The 18925-nt window shown below is 48.9% G+C and overlaps 1 protein-coding gene and 1 non-coding gene across 2 annotated transcripts in view; both read right to left on the bottom strand.

Annotated features, from left to right (window-relative positions):
- Window positions 1–18925, bottom strand: part of LOC144496840 (ras/Rap GTPase-activating protein SynGAP-like) — a 770844-nt gene that overhangs the window by 541526 nt on the left and 210393 nt on the right. Inside the window, exon 2 of the mRNA XM_078217405.1 lies at window positions 6683–6796. Coding sequence (XP_078073531.1) covers window positions 6683–6796 — 114 coding nt within the window. The remainder of the gene's footprint in view (window positions 1–6682; window positions 6797–18925) is intronic.
- LOC144498005 (U2 spliceosomal RNA) lies at window positions 16676–16866 on the bottom strand. The gene has a single exon (XR_013498598.1). It is a non-coding gene; the product is annotated as a U2 spliceosomal RNA (small nuclear RNA).

Here is an 18925-nt window from a genome sequence, read left to right as displayed (position 1 = left end):
CATGTACTGGTCTGCCGACACTGCCTTGCAGTTGCAGGCTCTGGCTAGCTGCTGAAGCTCGCACGCGTACTGTTCCGTCGTTTCGCCGGGCTGCCGCCGTCGAGTGGCTAGACGATATCGAGCATGCATCTCATTCGGCGGTTTGTTGTATCGCTTCTTGAGAAGCCTGAGGGCCCCTTTGTAGTCGGTGGCCGCTCGGATCGCTAGGTATACAGCGTCGCTTACCCTCGCGTGGAGGACCCGGAGTCTGTCGGCGTCGTTGTTGACCGCTGTGGAGGCGTCGAGGTAATCCTGGAAACACTTCAGCCAGTGGTCGAAACTGTTCGATGCGCCCGCCGCACGTGGGTCCAACGTTCGGGTTTAAGCATTTGCTCCATGTTTTCTTTGTCGTTTTTTTTTTCCAAAGAAAAGAATTTATTGTTGGCAATAAAATTGATGCGCGATATAACACACGAGAGGCGTGATGTACTCAGGAAATAAAGGCTTTTATTGCCAACAATAACAGAGCTACCATATACAGTACACGATCCCAGACTAAAGGGTCACCAGGCAGAGCAGTGACCTTTATACCTCTCCCAGGAGGCGGAGCCAACTGGGGTGTACCATAACAACTATATTAACAGGTAGAACAGCCCAACCCTAACCCCAACAGTAACATATATACAGACTCATAGTACTGGCCAGACCATGGCTCAGCACTACCTAGTGGGAACCAACAATGGTTCACCACAGTACCTAGACGCACATATACCCACACTCACATAGAAATGCTCAGACACATAGACACCCACACAGAACCACCCATGTGCACTCACACACAGACACACTCATGTGTACACACACACACTCGCATGCACAGATATACTCATGTGCACACACTCACAGACAAACTCACGTGTGCGCGCGCTCACACACACACAAATTCACACATACATTTTCAGGAACATTAGTAACAGCCATTCAGCCCCTCAAACCTATTCCACCATTCAGTGAGATGGCTGATTGGTATCTGAACTCTGTGCTTTCCCAGGCTCTGACACACACAAAAAATCAGCAAGCACTGGGTTTGAAATTTTCACTCAAAACCACCTTTCTTCGTGGAGAATGTTCTGGATTTCCACTTTGAGGGAAGGAGATTGAATCATCATTGCATTTTCCCACCCCAACCCCTCCCTACCAAATGTGGCCGAGTTCTCAGTTAAGCCTCCACACCCGCCAGTGCAGTGTGGCCTTTAAACTGGGCAGCCTAATCACTCAATCCACTTGGACACTCCAAATAACGTCCCGTTATTCTCCACAGGTAAGGGGGCTGCCCGTTCATCAGTTGGCAACAGAAATAAAGAGAGAGCAGGAGCGGGAACGGGCTATCCTGCGACATGATCCAGAATGATCGGGAGGAAGGGTGCATGCGGGTGATTGGGGAATGGGGTGGCAGTCGGAGGGGAGTGTGTGAATGATCAGGGTTGGGGGGGGGGGAATTTGGGGGTGGTGTTCAGGGTACACAGGATGTGACGGGGTGGAGGTGGAGTTGATGTTTGGGGTACAAAGAGCGTGATGGGGTGTGATGTTTGGGGTACACAGTGTGTGATGGGGGTGTGGCGTGGGGGTGATGTTTGGGGTACACAGAGTGTGATGGGGTGTGGCGTGGGGGTGATGTTTGGGGTACACAGTGTGTGACGGGGGTGTGGCGTGGGGGTGATGTTTGGGGTACACAGTGTGTGACGGGGGTGTGGCGTGGGGGTGATGTTTGGGGTACACAGAGTGTGATGGGGGTGTGGGAGATTGGATGGATTGTCAGTAATTCTGGGAGGCATTGGGATATCCCCGGAGATGGGAATGAGTGATCCTGGAAGATGTAACTGTCCGTGCTCTATGGGCCATTCCCAGGGACACACTCCGAGACAAACATCAGAAGTTGCTGGGGGATCATCAACCCCGTGAAGGATGCTCTTTGGTCTGCCCGAAACTTGTTGGTCTTCCTGTACAAGGAGTTGTCCCTGACTGAGTGTTGCAGACTGGCACATTCCAGAGCCCAGGACGACGTGCTGAGGGACGCACTAAAGCTTGGGACAGCCAGCACAGAGGCGCAATGGGGAAGGTCGCTGTCTAAGACCTTTCAACCACAGTGAACTGAGGGGAGCAGAACCCCCTCGGGATGAATGATTGACTGCATGTATACAGTGAATATTACATATATCTCAGTTGTACCTCAGAGTGCAACTTGTTCTATGTAGACAACCTTTAAATACCTTTGCAACATTTCATAGAATCCCTACAGTGCAGAAGGAGGCCATTCATCCCATCAAGTCTGCACAATCCTACCCAGGCCCTATCCCCATAACCCCACCTATTTACCCATTGACACGAAGGGGCAATTTAGCATGGCCAATCCACCTAACCAGCACATCTTTGTACTGTGGGTGGAACTTGGAGCACCCGGAGGAAACCCACGCAGAGACGGGGGAGGACATACAAACTCCACACTGACAGTGACCCAAGGCCGGAATCGAACTGGGTCCCTGGCACTGTGAGACGGCATTGCTAACCTCCGTGCCACCCTGTGTTCGATGGCGTTTAGAAGGATGAGGGGGAGGAATCTCACTGAAACTTACAGAATACTGAAAGGCCTGGATAGAGTGGACGCAAGGAAGATGTTTTCATTTGTTGGAGAGATTAGGATCCGAGAGCACAGCCTCAGAGTAAAGGGACAACCCTTTAGAATCAAGATGAGGAGGAATTTCTTCACCAGGGTGGTGAATCTGTGGAACTCTTTGCCACAGAAGGTTGTGGAGGCCAGGTCATTGAGTGTATTTAAGACAGAGATAGATAGGTTCTTGTTTGGTAAGGGGATCAAAGATTATGGGAGAAGGCAGGAGAATGGGATTGGGAAACTTATCAGCCATGATCGAATGGCGGAGCAAACCCGATAGGCCGAATGGCCAAATTCTGTTCCTATATCTTCTGGTCTTATGAGACGTCGGAGCAGAAACAGGCCATTTGGCCCATTGAGTCTACTCCATCATTCATTGAGATCATGACTGATTTGGTTTGATAACATTGAGAGTGGAATGAAAATCACCAGTGGGAATGCCCACAGCCTGTGAAAAAATGAAACGTGGGCAAATCCAGTGGGCTCCTGGGCCTCCCGTATGAATAATGTAGGCACCATTCACAACCTCAGGACATCCAAGGACAGTTCATTGCCAACAAAACACCCTTTTTGTTGCAAGTATGGTCATTGCTGTATTGCAGGACATTTGTGCACAGCATGCTCTCGCTATGAGACACTTTATGGGCAGCACGGTGGCACAGTGGGTAGCACTGCTGCCTCACAGCGCCAGGGACTCAGGTTCGATTCCCTAATCGGATCACTGTCTGCGTGGAGTCTGCATGTTCCCCCCGTGTCTATGTGGGTTTCCTCCGGGTGCTCCGGTTTCCTCCCACAGTCCGAAAGACGTACTGGTTAGGTGTATTGGCCATGCTAAATTGACCCTTAGAGTCAGGGAGATAAGTTGGGTAAATATGTGAGTTTATGGGATAGGGGTTGGGTGGGATTGGGCCGAATGGCCTCCTTCTGCACTGTAGGATTCTATGATACTGACCGGATCACCTGTTTTCAGTGAGGGATAGACATCAGTTAGGGCACTGAGGTGGGGATGGTTGCCGCACAGACAGATGTTCTGCGTGCAAAGGCGGCAGCTCCGAAAGCACAGCGCTCCCTCCACCTCCCCAACCGGGAACCGGTCAGCAGAGAACATGCACCCAAAGACTCTGGGGCAACCCTTGAACCCTCCAACACCACCCTCTCCGACTGAGGAGCGAGAGGGCGAACTAACCGAGGCTCATCAGGAGGGCACTGTGAAGGCTGCTGGTATTTCGAAACCTCCGGAACATTCTCTCCCGACAGAATGTGAGAGATAAGAGCCCAGGATTTACTTGGATGCTCCCAGGACTTGATGATTTGAGTTTTAAGGAGAGGCTGGATAGACTGGGACTATTTTCCCAGGACTTAGGGGTGATCTTATAGAGGTCTATAAAATAATGAGGGGCACGGATCAGCTAGATAGTCAATATCTTTTCCCAAAGGTAGGGGAGCCTAAAACTAGAGGGCATAGGTTTAAGGTGAGAGGGGAGAGATACAAAAGGGTCCAGAGGGGCAATTTTTTCACACAGAGGGTGGTGAGTGTCTGGAACAAGCTGTCACATGTAGTAGTAGAGGCGGGTCCAATTTTGTCTTTTAAAAAGCATTTAGACAGTTACATGGGTAAAATGGATATAGAGGGATACGGGCCAAACACAGGCAATTGGGGCTATCTTTATGGTAAAAACTGGGCGGCATGGACAAATTGGGTCAAAGGGTCTGTTTCCATGCTGTAAACCTCTATGACTCTATCCTGGGGGTGGGCGGGGGTGGGGATGGGGGTGTAATTGCTCAGATAGGCTTGCTCTCCAACACTACAATGCCCAAAATGCGAGTATGATTCATATCAGAGAGTAGGTGAGATCAATACTGCATTGTCTTCACTAACAAAACAGATGGAACTGTGACAACACAAAGATATTTTTTATTATCCATTCGTGGGACATGGGCGTCGCTGGCTGGGTCAGCATTTATTGCCCATCCCTAGTTGCCCTTGGAAGGCAGTTGAGAGTCAACCACATTGCTGTGGCCCTGGAGTCACATGTAGGCCAGACCAGGTAAGGACAGTAGATTTCTAGCAATAATACCATTGGGCCGTCACCACTAGGTTACGAGAGTGGGCAAAAGCGCGACAACTGGATGTTGGTGCAGGCAAATGCAAAATCACCCAGTCGAGATGTATAGAGGATAGAATGGCCGCACGGTCTAAATGGTGAGAAACAGTGAAAGTCCAAAGAGACTTAGGGCAGGATTTTCCCGTCTTGCCCGCCGTGGGAATTGTAGCAGGCGGAACGGAAAATCCGGCGGAGCATGCGAAGGTGCGTAGACCTCGGACGGGTCTTTCCATTCTTGGGGCGTGCACGCAGCCCGAAGTCCCGTCTATTAGCCTGAGGTTTTCCAGTCCCGTCAGACTCAATGGACCTTCAGCTGGCCCACCAAGGTGGGACCGGAAAAACCCACCCTCAGACACTCGGATACACAGATCTTTAAAATGTCAGGAACCAGGAAGAGAGGATAATCAGGGAGGCTATCAGGACGGCACGATGGCACAGTGGTTAGCACTGCTGCCTCACAGGGTCCCAGGTTCAATTCCGGCCTCGGGTCACTGTGCAGAGTCTGCACATTCTCCCTGTGTCTGCGTGGGTTTCCTCCGGGTGCTCTGGTTTCCTCCCATCGTCCAAAGATGTGTGGATTGGCCATGCTAAATTGCCCCTTAGTGTCAGGGGGATTAGCAGAATAAATGAGGATTACGGGGGTAGGACCTGGGTGGGTGGGATTGTGGTCAGTACAGACTCGATGGGCTGAATGGTCTCCTTCTGCACTGTAGGGATTTGATGAGTTCTATGAATTCATTGTTTATTTCATTTATTTATTAGAGTCACAAGTCGGCTGACATTAACACTGCAATGAAGTTACTGTGAAAATCCCCCAGTCGCCACACTCCGGCGACTGTTTGGGTACACTGAGGGAGAACTTAGCACGGCCAATGCACCCTAACCAGCACGTCTTTTGGACTGTGGGAGGAAACTGGAGCACCCAGAGGAAACCCACGCAGACACAGGGAGAATGTGCAAACTCCACACAGACAGTGACCCAAGCTGGGAATTGAACCCGGGACTCTGGTGCTGTGAGGCAGCAGTGCTAACCACTGTGCCATCGTGCCGTCCTGATAGCCTCCCTGATTATCCTCTCTTCCTGGTTCCTGACATTTTAAAGATCTGTGTATCCGAGTGTCTGAGGGTGGGTTTTTCCAGTCCCACTTTGGTGGGCCAGCTCCGCACAGGCAGTGACCCAAGCCGGGAATCGAACCCGTGTCCCTGGCGCGGTGCTGTTCCTATGACACCGTAGGAGACATGGTATAATAATAGTCAACAGTGTTCACAACAGATGGGAGAGGTGAAAGAGATCATCATCATCGTATCATAGAATCCCTACCGTGCAGAGTGAGGCCATTCGGCCCACCAAGTCTGCACCAACCACAATCCCACCCAGGCCCTATCCCCACAACCCCACATATTTACTCTGCTAATCCCCTGACACTGGGGTCGATTTAGCATGGGCAATCCACTCAACCCGCACATCTTTCAGACTATGGGAGGAAACCGGAGCACCCGGAGGAAACCCACGCAGATACGGGGAGAACGCACAAACTCCACACAGACAGTGACATGAGGCCAGAATTGAACCTGGGTTCCTAACGCTGTGAGGCAGCAGTGCTAACCATTGGGCCACCGTGCCGCCCCAAGATGCAGGCCATTCTGCCCATCGAGGCTGCACTGGCTCTCTGAAAAACAACTTACCCAGGCCAACACCCAATCCTATTCCCAAAACCCCACGAGTTTACCATGGCTAATCCACTACCCTGCACATATTTGAACAGTAAGAAGCAATTTAACAATGGCCAATCCATCTAATCCGCACATCTTTATACTGTGAGAAGAAAATGATGAGATGAGAGAAGGAGGATTAAAAGAGAGAGATGGAGAGAGAGAAAAGGAAGCAGGCTTGAGGCAGAGAAGATGGAAGAGGTAATGGACTCACCCCACTTGTACTGGGCCTCTGGACGAGCGATCATGGAGCAGCGCTGGTGCCGGTTATGCAGGATCCCCCGACCGTCCCAACCTCCGGGCTGGAGGACGCGTGGTGGCGAGCGGCCTGCAGGGGGAACGAGAGAAAGGCCAAGAGAAGATAGGATGGGAAACACAGGAAAGTGGACAGCAAAAGACAAAGCTGCAGAGTACAGAGCAGAGACCGTCACACCACACCAGAACACCAGCGAGACCACGTGTCCGCAGTGAACAGTACCTGGAGGGAGTTATGTCAGGCCCAGGGATCACGCAACATGATCTACTGGGCCTGTGTGTGAATATATTACACCAGGGATCACACAACACAATCCACTGGGCCTGTGTGTGAATATATTACACCAGGGATCACACAACACAATCCACTGGGCCTGTGTGTGATTATATTACACCAGGGATCACACAACATGATGCACTGGGCCTGTGTGTGATTATATTACACCAGGGATCACACAACACAATCCACTGGGCCTGTGTGTGATTATATTACACCAGGGATCACACAACACAATCCACTGGGCCTGTGTGTGATTATATTACACCAGGGATCACACAACACAATCCACTGGGCCTGTGTGTGATTATATTACACCAGGGATCACACAACATGATGCACTGGGCCTGTGTGTGAGTATATTACACCAGGGATCACACAACACAATCCACTGGGCCTGTGTGTGAGTATATTACACCAGGGATCACACAACACAATCCACTGGGCCTGTGTGTGAGTATATTACAGTAAGGAGTCTAACAACACCAGGTTAAAGTCCAACATTATTTGGTAGCAAACGCCACTAGCTTTCGGAGCGCTGCATCTGACGAAGGAGCAGCGCTCCGAAAGCTAGTGGCTTTTGCTACCAAATAAACCTGTTGGACTATAACCTGGTGTTGTTAAAATCCGTATTATGTTTACCCCAGTCCTACGCCGGCATTTCCACATCATAATTATATTACACCAGGGATCACACAACACAATCTACTGGGCCTGTGTGTGAGTATATTACACCAGGGATCACACAACACAATCCACTGGGCCTGTGTGTGAGTATATTACACCAGGGATCACACAACGCAATCCACTGGGCCTGTGTGTGAGTATATTACAGTAAGGAGTCTAACAACACCAGGTTAAAGTCCAACATTATTTGGTAGCAAACGCCACTAGCTTTCGGAGCGCTGCATCTGACGAAGGAGCAGCGCTCCGAAAGCTAGTGGCTTTTGCTACCAAATAAACCTGTTGGACTTTAACCTGGTGTTGTTAAAATCCTTATTGTGTTTACCCCAGTCCTACGCCGGCATTTCCACATCATAATTATATTACACCAGGGATCACACAACACAATCCACTGGGTCTGTGTGTGAGTATATTACACCAGGGATCACACAACACAATCTACTGGGTCTGTGTGTGAGTATATTACACCAGGGATCACACAACACAATCCACTGGGCCTGTGTGTGATTATATTACACCAGGGATCACACAACACAATCTACTGGGCCTGTGTGTGAGTATATTACACCAGGGATCACACAACGCAATCTACTGGGTCTGTGTGTGAGTATATTACACCAGGGATCACACAACACAATCTACTGGGCCTGTGTGTGATTATATTACACCAGGGATCACACAACACAATCTACTGGGCCTGTGTGTGAGTATATTACACCAGGGATCACACAACGCAATCTACTGGGTCTGTGTGTGAGTATATTACACCAGGGATCACACAACACAATCTACTGGGCCTGTGTGTGATTATATTACACCAGGGATCACACAACACAATCCACTGGGTCTGTGTGTGAGTATATTACACCAGGGATCACACAACATGATGCACTGGGTCTGTGTGTGAGTATATTACACCAGGGATCACACAACATGATGCACTGGGTCTGTGTGTGAGTATATTACACCATGGATCACACAACATGATGCACTGGGTCTGTGTGTGAGTATATTACACCAGGGATCACACAACATGATGCACTGGGTCTGTGTGTGAGTATATTACACCAGGGATCACACAACATGATGCACTGGGTCTGTGTGTGAGTATATTACACCAGGGATCACACAACATGATGCACTGGGTCTGTGTGTGAATATGTTACATTGGGGATCAAAAACGAGATCTCAAGGCCACACCCTGGACTATTTCACATCAACATTTCCCAATGTCTTAATCAATTGTAACTCTAACGGGCCTCTCACTCCAATCTCCTCCCCTCTCTCTTTGTGATGCCCAGACTCCCAGGAAAGTCCCCCGTGTACCAGACATTTACCGCCTCAGTTCCTGGCTGCTGCTGCCAGACTTTGGTTTGTTTTTTGAAAAACAACTGTAGTTTGGAAGGCAGATATGGGAGGGGGAGCAGGCAGTGATGGGGTGTCATGTTGGCTGGAGGTGTGTGAGTGTATGCCACAATCTCCATGGGGTTATCAAACCAGGGCTGGCAACCTACACTTATCTGGAGTCTTTTGCTCTGCCTCTGCTCCCTGCCTCGCTGTCAGGCCTGCTTCTATTGAGGGAGCATCCCAAGCACAACCACTGATCTTACCCAGCCCCCCACTCTCCACTCTCTGTGCAGCAAGTACTAAAATTATTTTAATTCCGTTATGTTGTTGCGAAGCCCGTCCATCGTCATTCAACTCTCACTCACTCCACCACCAAAGCACACTGGCAGCCGTGTGTGCCATCTACAGGAACCACTGCAGAGACTCACGGGGCGGGGGTTCGTCAACACAACCTGTTGAACCCACTACCTCAACCACCCTAGAAACACGAGGACAGCAGGGGCAGCACCACCTATACATTTCCCCGCAAAGCCGCGCACCGTCCAGACTTGAAACCGTGGACGGATGTTCCCGTTATTCCCCTCTCCCCAACTTGGTGGAAAACATGACAGTCATGCAGACACGGAAGACACCGTACCTTCACTGACTGGGTCAAAATCCTGGAACTCCCTCCCTTATCAGCACGGTGGGTGTACCTACCTCCGGGACTGCAGTGGTTCAAGAAGGCAGCAATCAGGAGCAATTAGGGACGGGTATCAATGTTGGCCTAGCCGGCAACGCCCACGTTCCATGATACCGCCACGAAATGCCAAATTAACACACTTTTGATGATTTGCATATGTCAGAACGTCGGAACAGGAGTAGACCATTCAGCCCATTGAGTCTGCTCCGCCATTCAATACAATCATAGAATCATACAGCTCAGAAGAGGCCCTTCTCATGCAGAATGCAGATCTCCGCATTCTTACCCAGCCCCTTGGATCTCTACTTCTGGGAGATTTCCTGTAACTTCCTCAGTGAAGACAGAAACAATGGCTAGAATTCCCCGGCCGTTCACACCAGGCGGGATTCTCTGGTCCCGTCGACAGGGCACCCCCAGCCCATGGATTCCCCACTGGTGTGGGGTGACGTCAATGGGAATTTCCATTGACAGCGGCGCGACTGGAGAATCCCTTCGCTGACAAACAAGGCGCCACCTCCCGCTGGCAGGAAGCACGTGGTTGGCGGTCGGAGAATCTCACCCAAAGTAATTATTTAGCTTCTCTGCCATTTCTCCGTTCCCCATGATGAATGTTCCTGACTGCCTGCAGTGGGCCCACATTTCTCTCAGCAAAAGGCTTCCTATTCACGTCCCTATAGAAGCTGTGACAGTCCGTTTTAATATTTATTTTAAATTTGTGTGTATTTGTGTATACAGATGGAATGGAAATGGAGATGGATCGGAAATGGGGTTTGGGAGGGGAGGGGTAGTATTTCTTTGTAATGACTGCTGCTCTGGGACTTCCTGGTTGTGGATGCAGCCTGTTTGGAAGCAGGTTCAGGAAGGCCTGTCTTGACATCTAACAAGGCACTGGGACTCGGACAACAGAAAATCAATGACCGCAGAATACGACCTCACACTGCACTTCCGCAGATACATTTGTTCCATTCTTACAAGAAGATGTGTGACTTGGCAACGTATCATTGCAATTTTTAATTGGGCAATTTATCTTGCTGGCAATGACCCGCATGCACTCCCCTTGCAGTTGTCAATGTGCCCAGAGCTCCAGAGAATCTCTGCAGATGAACAATTTCTAACTCTGGATATTTCTTCCAGAGAAAGGGACCATCAATAGCAGCACAGGCAGTGCCTTCAAGGAACTACAAAGGGTCGTGAACGAAGCCCAGTCCAACACTCAAACCAGCCTCCCATCCATCAACTCCATCTACACTTCCCGCTGCTTCAGGAAAGCAGCCAGCATAATTAAGGACCCCACGCACCCCGGACATTCTCTCTTCCACCTTCTTCCATCGGGAAAAAGCTACAGAAGTCTGAGATCACGTACCGACCGACTCAAGAACAGCTTCTTCCCTGCTGCTGTCAGACTTTTGAATGGAACTACCTCACATTAAGTTGATCTTTCTCTGCACCCTAGCTATGACCGTAACACTACATTCTGCACCCACTCCTTTCCTTCTCCCCTATGTACTCTATGAACGGTATGTTTTGTCTGTCCAGTGCACAAGAAATAGTATCCCGATAAATGTGACAATAATAAATCAAATCAAATCAAATCATACAAAGGTTCTAACATCACGAAGCATGGATTGAGAGAGGATTGGCAACAGGGTCTAAAGGATTGCTGAGAATGTATTACTGTTACAGAGAATGTGTTCTGTGATGTGATGGTGATTAGAGCAGCACGGTGGCACAGTGGTTAGCACTGCTGCCTTACAGCGCCAGGGATCCGGGTTCGATTCCTGGCATGGGTCGCTGTCTGTGTGGAGTCTGCACGTTCTCCCCGTGTCTGCGTGGGTTTCCTCCGGGTGCTCCGATTTCCTCCCACAGTCCAATGATGTGCAGGTTAGGTTGATTGGCCCTTAATGCCAGGGGGACTAGTGGGGTAAATACATAGGTTTATGGGGATAGGGCCTGGGATTGTTGTCGGTGCAGGCTCGATGGACCAAATAGCCTCCTTATTCACTGTAGGAATTCTATGACTAAGGATCTCATTGTAAAGCACACTCGGAGGTTGCGAAAGGTGTCAGAGGACAGTTTGCCCAGACGTGGCTTGTTATTGCCTGGAATATCTGGGGGTTGAGGGGTAGCCAGATGGCGCTGTGTAAGATGGTCAAAGGAACTTGATCGAGGAAGTACAGAGAAACCTTCTGGTGTCTTGGGAGAACTGCGGGTGGAGGAGGAGGGGGGGTGTTGGGTGATGACACAATGTTGAAGTTGGAGCCATGACACTCAGGATGGGCCTTTGGAAGCTCACCTTTACACAAAGGGTGGGAGAGATCCGGATTTCCCTCCCCTCCTAAAGGCTGCGGATGCTGCTGGGGGAACAGCTGAAGCCTTTGAGTTGGAGACTGAGGATATCTTTACTGGGGCAGAGATACTGAAGGAGGTGAGGCAGAGGCGTGAGCCGGGAGTTGACCCACCAACACTCAGTGGAATGGCGGAAGAGATCGAGTGATGGAGGGGAGTCGGCAGGAGCTGAGGGGGGGAGGGGGGGGGGTGGTTGCTGAATGGACGTAACCTGCCCTGACCAACACTGATTGTTCAGAACCATAGCCACTGTCATTGGATATTTCCTGACTTTAACGAGGATGGCACGGTGGCACAGTGATTAGCACTGCTGCCTCACAGTGCCAGGGACATGGGTTCGATTCCTGGCTTGGGTCACTGTCTGTGCAGAGTCTGCACGTTCTCCCCATGTCTGCGTGGGTTTCCTCTGGGTACTCCGGTTTCCTCCCACAGTCTGTAAGACATGCGGGTTAGGTTGATTGGCCATGCTAAATTGACCCTTAGTGTCTTGGGATGCTTAGGTTAGAGGGATTAGCAGGGTAAAATATGTGGGGTTACGGGGATAGGGCCTGGGTGGGATTGTGGTTGGTGCAGACTCGATGGGCCAAATGGCCTCCTTATGCACTGTAGAGATTCTATGATTCTAACTAGTTGGAAAAAAATCATCTTGAATCGAGATCCATTCTCTGTCAGATCCACAGTCGGCTACCGGCTAATTTGAAATGACAACCAGTTGGGTAATTTATCAGAACAGGCCAATCCTTCTTATTAAAAACTCATCGTCACCTCACCTCTCACTGTCCTTCATTGCTCCAAGTTGTCATCATGTACAGTTTTTTTACGGTGAACTTGTTTGGGGGTGAGCGGAGAGGGGGCGAGAAGGATTAATTGGAATTCAGGAATGATTAATGGATTTGCCTTCCGGCTGGAGGGAAGACTCAGTGACGTGATGCTGATGTGATTGCAACATCAACCTTGCAAACTTCGCAGAGCTGAACTCACTCTGCCGGCTAACTCTGTCCGCACCGGAATTTTCCAGTCTCGCACACTCCACTGCCTGTGAGAATGGAGAATTTGGCACTCAGCCAAAACCATTTTCTAAATGGGGAAAATAATTCAGAAATGGGCGGCACGGTGGCACAGCGATTAGCACTGCTGCCTCACAGTGCCAGGGACCCGGGTTCGATTCCAGCCTCGGGTCACTGTCTGTGCGGAGTTTGCACGTTCTCCCCGTGGGTTTCCTCCGGGTGCTCCGGTTTCCTCCCACAGTCCAAAGATGTGCGGGTTAGGTGGATTGGCCATGCTAAATTGTCCCTTACTGTCCAAAGATGTGCGGGTTAGGTGGATTGGCCATGCTGAATTGCCCCTTAGTGTCAGGAGAACTAGATAGTGTAAATATGTGGGGTTACGGGAATAGGGCCTGAGTGGGATTGTGGTCCGTTTAGACTCGATGGGCCGAATGGCCTCCTTCTCTGCTGTAGGATTCTAAGAAATCTAATCCTTGAAATCAGAAGTGCAAAGGGATTTGGGAATCCTAGTTCAGGATTCTCTTACGGTTAACTAGCAGGTTGAGTCGGTAGTTAGGAAGGCAATTGCAATGTTAGCGTTCATTTCGAGAGGGCTAGAATACAAAAGCAGGGATGTACTGCTGAGGCTGTATAAGGCTCTGGTCAGACCCCATTTGGAGTATTGTGAGCAGTTTTGGGCCCCGTATCGAAGGAAGGATGTGCTGGCTTTGGAAAGGGTTCAGAGGAGATTCACAAGAATGATCCCTGGAATGAAAAGTTTGTCGTATGAGGAGCGTCTGGGGACTCTGGCTCTGTACTCGATGGAGTTTAGAAGATGAGGGGGATCTCATAGAACATAGAACAGTACAGTACAGAACAGGCCCTTCGGCCCACGATGTTGTGCCGAGCTTTATCTGAAACCAAGATCAAGCTATCCCACTCCCTATCATCCTGGTGTGCTCCATGTGCCTATCCAATAACCGCTTAAATGTTCCTAAAGTGTCTGACTCCACTATCACTGCAGGCAGTCCATTCCACACCCCAACCACTCTCTGAGTAAAGAACCTACCCTCGGACATCCTTCCTATGTCTCCCACTGAACCCTATAGTTATGCCCCCTTGTAATCTCATTGAAACTTACAGAATACTGGGAGGCCTGGATAGAGTGGACATGAGGAAGATGTTTCCATTAGTCGGAGAGACCAGGATCTGAGGGCACAGCCTCAGAGTAAAGGGACTCCCCTTTAGAACCGAGAGGAGGAGGAATTTCTTCAGCCAGAGAGTGGTGAATCTGTGGAATTCATTCCCACAGAAGGCTGTGGAGGCCGGGTCATTGAGTGTATTTAAAACAGAGATAGATAGGTTCGTGATTGGTAAGGGGATCAAAGGTTCCGAGGAAAAGGCGGGAGAATGGGGTTGAGAAACTTATCAGCCATGATTGAATGGTGGAGTAAACTCGATGGGCCGAATGGCCTAATTCTGCTCCTATATCGTTTTGTCTACTGAGCTTAATTCTGTTCTGGGCTCATGTCTGCAGAGAGAGCACCAAAAACTTGTGGGGAGCAAGTGCATCAAACGACTTACGTCACCCGCATGCTAACATTGCCTCTCCTTCAATTCCAGCCGTGCAGGAACAAAATATATGAATTGTTACAACAGATAGAATAAATCTGTATAACCGGATATCTATTACAGAGTCTTGGTTGCAAGGCAACCAAGGCTGGGATCTAAATGTAGAAGGTTACTTGACATTTTGAAAGGACAGGAGGTAAGAAAAAGGTGATGGTTGATTAAACACATCGTTAGTTTGATTTGATTTGATTTATTATTGTCACATGTATTAGTATACAGTGAAAAGTATTGTTTCTTGTACGCTATACAAAGCATACCGTTCATAGAGAAGGAAAGAAGAGGATGCAGAATGTAGTGTTACAGTCATAGCTCGGGTGTAGAGAAAGATCAGGTTAATATAAGGTAGGTCCATTCAAAAGTCTAATGGCAGCAGGGGAGAAGTGATTGAATTAAAGCATTGTTAGAGAGTTTATCAGAGTTAGAGTGGAGTTTTAGAAGCATAGAACGAGAGTAAAAGATAGAATTAGAGGGTGTGCTGGGGACAGCTCGCAAGAAGTCACCTCACTATGGAACCATCTTAACGATAGCGAGAGACGATACATTTTGGTAGATTGAACCAGGGCAGGACTTACTCAGTTAATGGTAGGGCGTTGGGGAGAGTTACAGAACAAAGAGATCTGAGAATACAGCTTCATAGCTCCTTGAAAGTGGAGTCACAGGTGGACAGAGTGGTGAAGAAGGCATTCGGCATGCTTGGTTTCATTGGTCAGAACATTGAATACAGGAGTTGGGATGTCTTGTTGAAGTTGTACAAGACATTGGTAAGGCCACACTTGGAATACTGTGTACAGTTCCGGTCACCCTATTATAGAAAGGATATTGTTAAACTAGAAAGAGTGCAGAAAATATTTACTTGGATGCTACCGGGACTTGATGGTTTGAGTTATAAGGAGAGGCTGGATAGACTGGGACTTTTTTCCCTGGAGGTAGGAGGCTTAGGGGTGATCTTATAGAGGTCTATAAAATAATGAGGGACATAGATCAGCTAGATAGAGAATATCTTTTCCCAAAGATAGGGGAGTCTAAAACTGGAGGGCATAGGGTTAAGGTGAGAGGGGCAATTCTTTCACACAGAGGGTGGTAAGTGTTTGGAACAAGCTGCCAGAGGTAGTAGTAGAGGCGGGTACAATTTTGTCTTTTAAGAAGCATTTAGACAGTTACATGGGTACGATGGGTATAGAGGGATATGGGCCCAATGCGGCAATTGGGATTAGCTTAGTGGTTAAAAAAAAGGGCGGCATGGACAAGTTGGGCCGAAGGGCCTGTTTCCATGCTGTAAACCTCTATGACTCTATGTAGTAGAAGACTTTGTGATAAATCCTTTCTGAGAAAGGATATCCTACAGTGAGAAAGTCGCTTTGAGAAGAATTCATTGTCTGAGCCTGAATGAAGGATTGTATCAAATTGAAAGAGACACTATAGAAATCGGTAAAGATTAGTGGTCGGTCAGAAGATAGAGCAGAATGACTAAAAGTTTAAAGTTTATTTATTAGTATCACAAGTAGGCTGACATTAACACTGCAACAAATTTACTGTGAAAATCTCCTCGTCGTCACACTCCGGCGCCTGTTCGGGAACACTGAGGGAGGATTTAGCACGGCCAATGCATCCTAACCAGCACGTCTTTCAGACTGTGTGAGGAAACCGGAGCACCCAAAGGAAACCCACACAGACACGGGGAAAATGTGCAGACTCCGCGCAGACAGTGACCCGAGCCGGGAATCGAACCTGAGTTAGAAATCATAGAAACCCTACAGTACAGAAAGAGGCCATTCGGCCCATCGAGTCTGCACCGACCGCAATCCCACCCAGGCCCTACCCCCATATCCCTACATATTTTACCCGCTAATCCCTCTAATCTACGCATCCCAGGACACTAAGGGGCAATTTTAGCATGGCTGATCAACCTAACCCGCACACCTTTGGAGTTTGGAGTTCCTGGTGCTGTGAGGCTGCAACGCTCACCACTGTGCCACCATGTCAGCCATCCAGAAGTGAGGTGGGTGCACTATTCCTGCAGGCAATGCAAGACCAGGTTGATGCGAGGTGTGGAAGGAGCAAGCCCCTGTTCCACTGCCCTGTCCCAGAACTCAATTTAATATTTGGCCACCAGGTAGGGGATATATCAGATATTAAATTTACAAGAACAGATACCACGCTTGATCTTAGCCTAAAGGCTGGGAAACGACTAATAAAAGATAAAGAGGAAGAAAGTAGAGTCTGAGAGAAAGTGAGCTGGTAAATCATAGAATCATAGAATCCCTCAGTGCAGAAGGAGGCCATTCGGTCCATCGCGTCTGCACTGACCACAATCCCACCCAGGCCCTATCCCCATGACCCCATGCATTTACCCTAGCTAGTCCCTCTGACACAGGGTAAATAGTGAGGTTATGGGAATCGGGTCTGGGTGGGATTGTGGTCGGTGTAGACTCGATGGGCTGAATGGCCTCCTTCTGCACTGAAGGGATTCTATGATTGTATCCCCACATATTTATCCTATCTTGTTCCCTGGATACTAAGGGTCAATTTAGCATGGCCAATCCACCTAACCTGCACGTGTTTCGGACTGTGGGAGGAAACCGGAGCACCCGGAGGAAACCCACGCAGACACGGGGAGAACGAAACTCCACACGGACAGTGACCCAAGCCGGGAATTAAACCTGGGTCCCTGGCGCTGTGAGGCAGCAGTGCTAACCACTGTGTCACCGTGCCGCCCATATAGAAAATAGAAAATAAGAGTTTGTACAAGTGTTTGAATATGAAAAGAGTAACTAAAGGTGTGCTGGTCCTCTAGAGAGAGAGTGCCTGGGGAACTGATAATGCAAATGCAGCTGACGGAAACACTGAATGGGCATTTTTTGTCTGTCTTCGCTGCAGAAGATTTAGAAAATTGCCTCGAGTTACTCAAAAATCACAAGGTGAACAGGAGGGAGGAACTTAAAACCATCACAATTGCTGGGGAAAAGGCAGTAGGAAAACTATTATACAAGGGGTGACCTGATAGAAGTCTACAAGATTATGAGGGGCATGGACAGAGTGGATAAAATCAGAAGCTTTTTCCCAGGGTGGAAGAGTCAATTACTAGGGGGCATAGGTTTAACGTGCGAGGGGCAAGGTTTAAAGGAGGTGGACAAGGCAAGGTTTTTACACAGAGACTAGTGGGTGCCTGGAACTCACTGCCGGGGGAGGTAATGGAAGCGGATACAATAGTGACTTTTAAGGGGTGTCTGGACAAATACATGAATAGGATGGGAATAGAGGGATATGGTCCCCGGAAGGGGTTTTAGTTCAGTCGGGCAGCATGGTCGGTGCAGGCTTGGAGGGCCGAAGGGCCTGTTCCTGTGCTGTAATTTTCTTTGCTCTTTGTTGTTAAAGCATGACAAATCCCCCAGGAGCAGAGGAGCCGGCATCCTTGGGTCTCAGATAGGTTATAATCTTCAAAAATCCCGTTGATTTGGGAGGATTCCCAGGGGAATTGGAAAATAGCAAATGGAACTCCTTTACTCAAAAAGGGAGGGAGACTGAAAACAGGAAATTACAGGTCAGTTCGCTCAACATCTGTCATTGGGAATTGCGAGAGTCCACTATTAAGGAGGTTATAGCAGGATACTTGGAAAATCATAATGTGGTCAGGGAGAGTCAACATAGGTTTGTGAAAGAGAAATTATGTTTAATGTATTAAGGTCTTATTTGAGGAAGTAACATGCTGTCATATCAAGGGTTACTACACAAGGCGGCAAGGTGGTACAGTGGTTAGCACTGCTGCCACACAACGCCAGGGTCCCAAGTTCAATTCCAATCAGGTCACTGTGTGGAGTTTGCACATTCTCCCCGTGTCTGGGTACTCCGGTTTCCTCCCACAGTCCAAAGATATGCAGGTTAGGTTGATTTGCCATGCTAAATTGTCCCTTAACGTCAGGGGTATACAGAGTAAATATGTGGGGTTATAGGTGTAGGGCCTGGGGGGGATTGTGGTCGGTACAGATTCGATGGGCTGAATGGCCTCCTTCTGTACTGTAGCATTCTATGATTCTATAAGAGAACAAGATGTATAGGGTACCATATTAACATGGATAGAGGATTGGTTAGCTAACAAGAAGCAGAGAGTAGGGATAAATGGGTCTCTTTTGGGTAACCAAGCCATAACCAATGGGGTGGCACAGGATAGTGCACTGCTGGGACCTCGATTATTTACAATCCATGTCAAGAACTTGGATGATGGGACCGACTGTGTGGTAGCAAAATTTG

Source organism: Mustelus asterias, chromosome 8 (genome assembly GCF_964213995.1).
Source record: "Mustelus asterias chromosome 8, sMusAst1.hap1.1, whole genome shotgun sequence".
NCBI lineage: Eukaryota > Metazoa > Chordata > Chondrichthyes > Carcharhiniformes > Triakidae > Mustelus > Mustelus asterias.
Note: the sequence above shows the minus strand (reverse complement) of the source record. Positions and strands in the feature narration are given on the sequence as shown.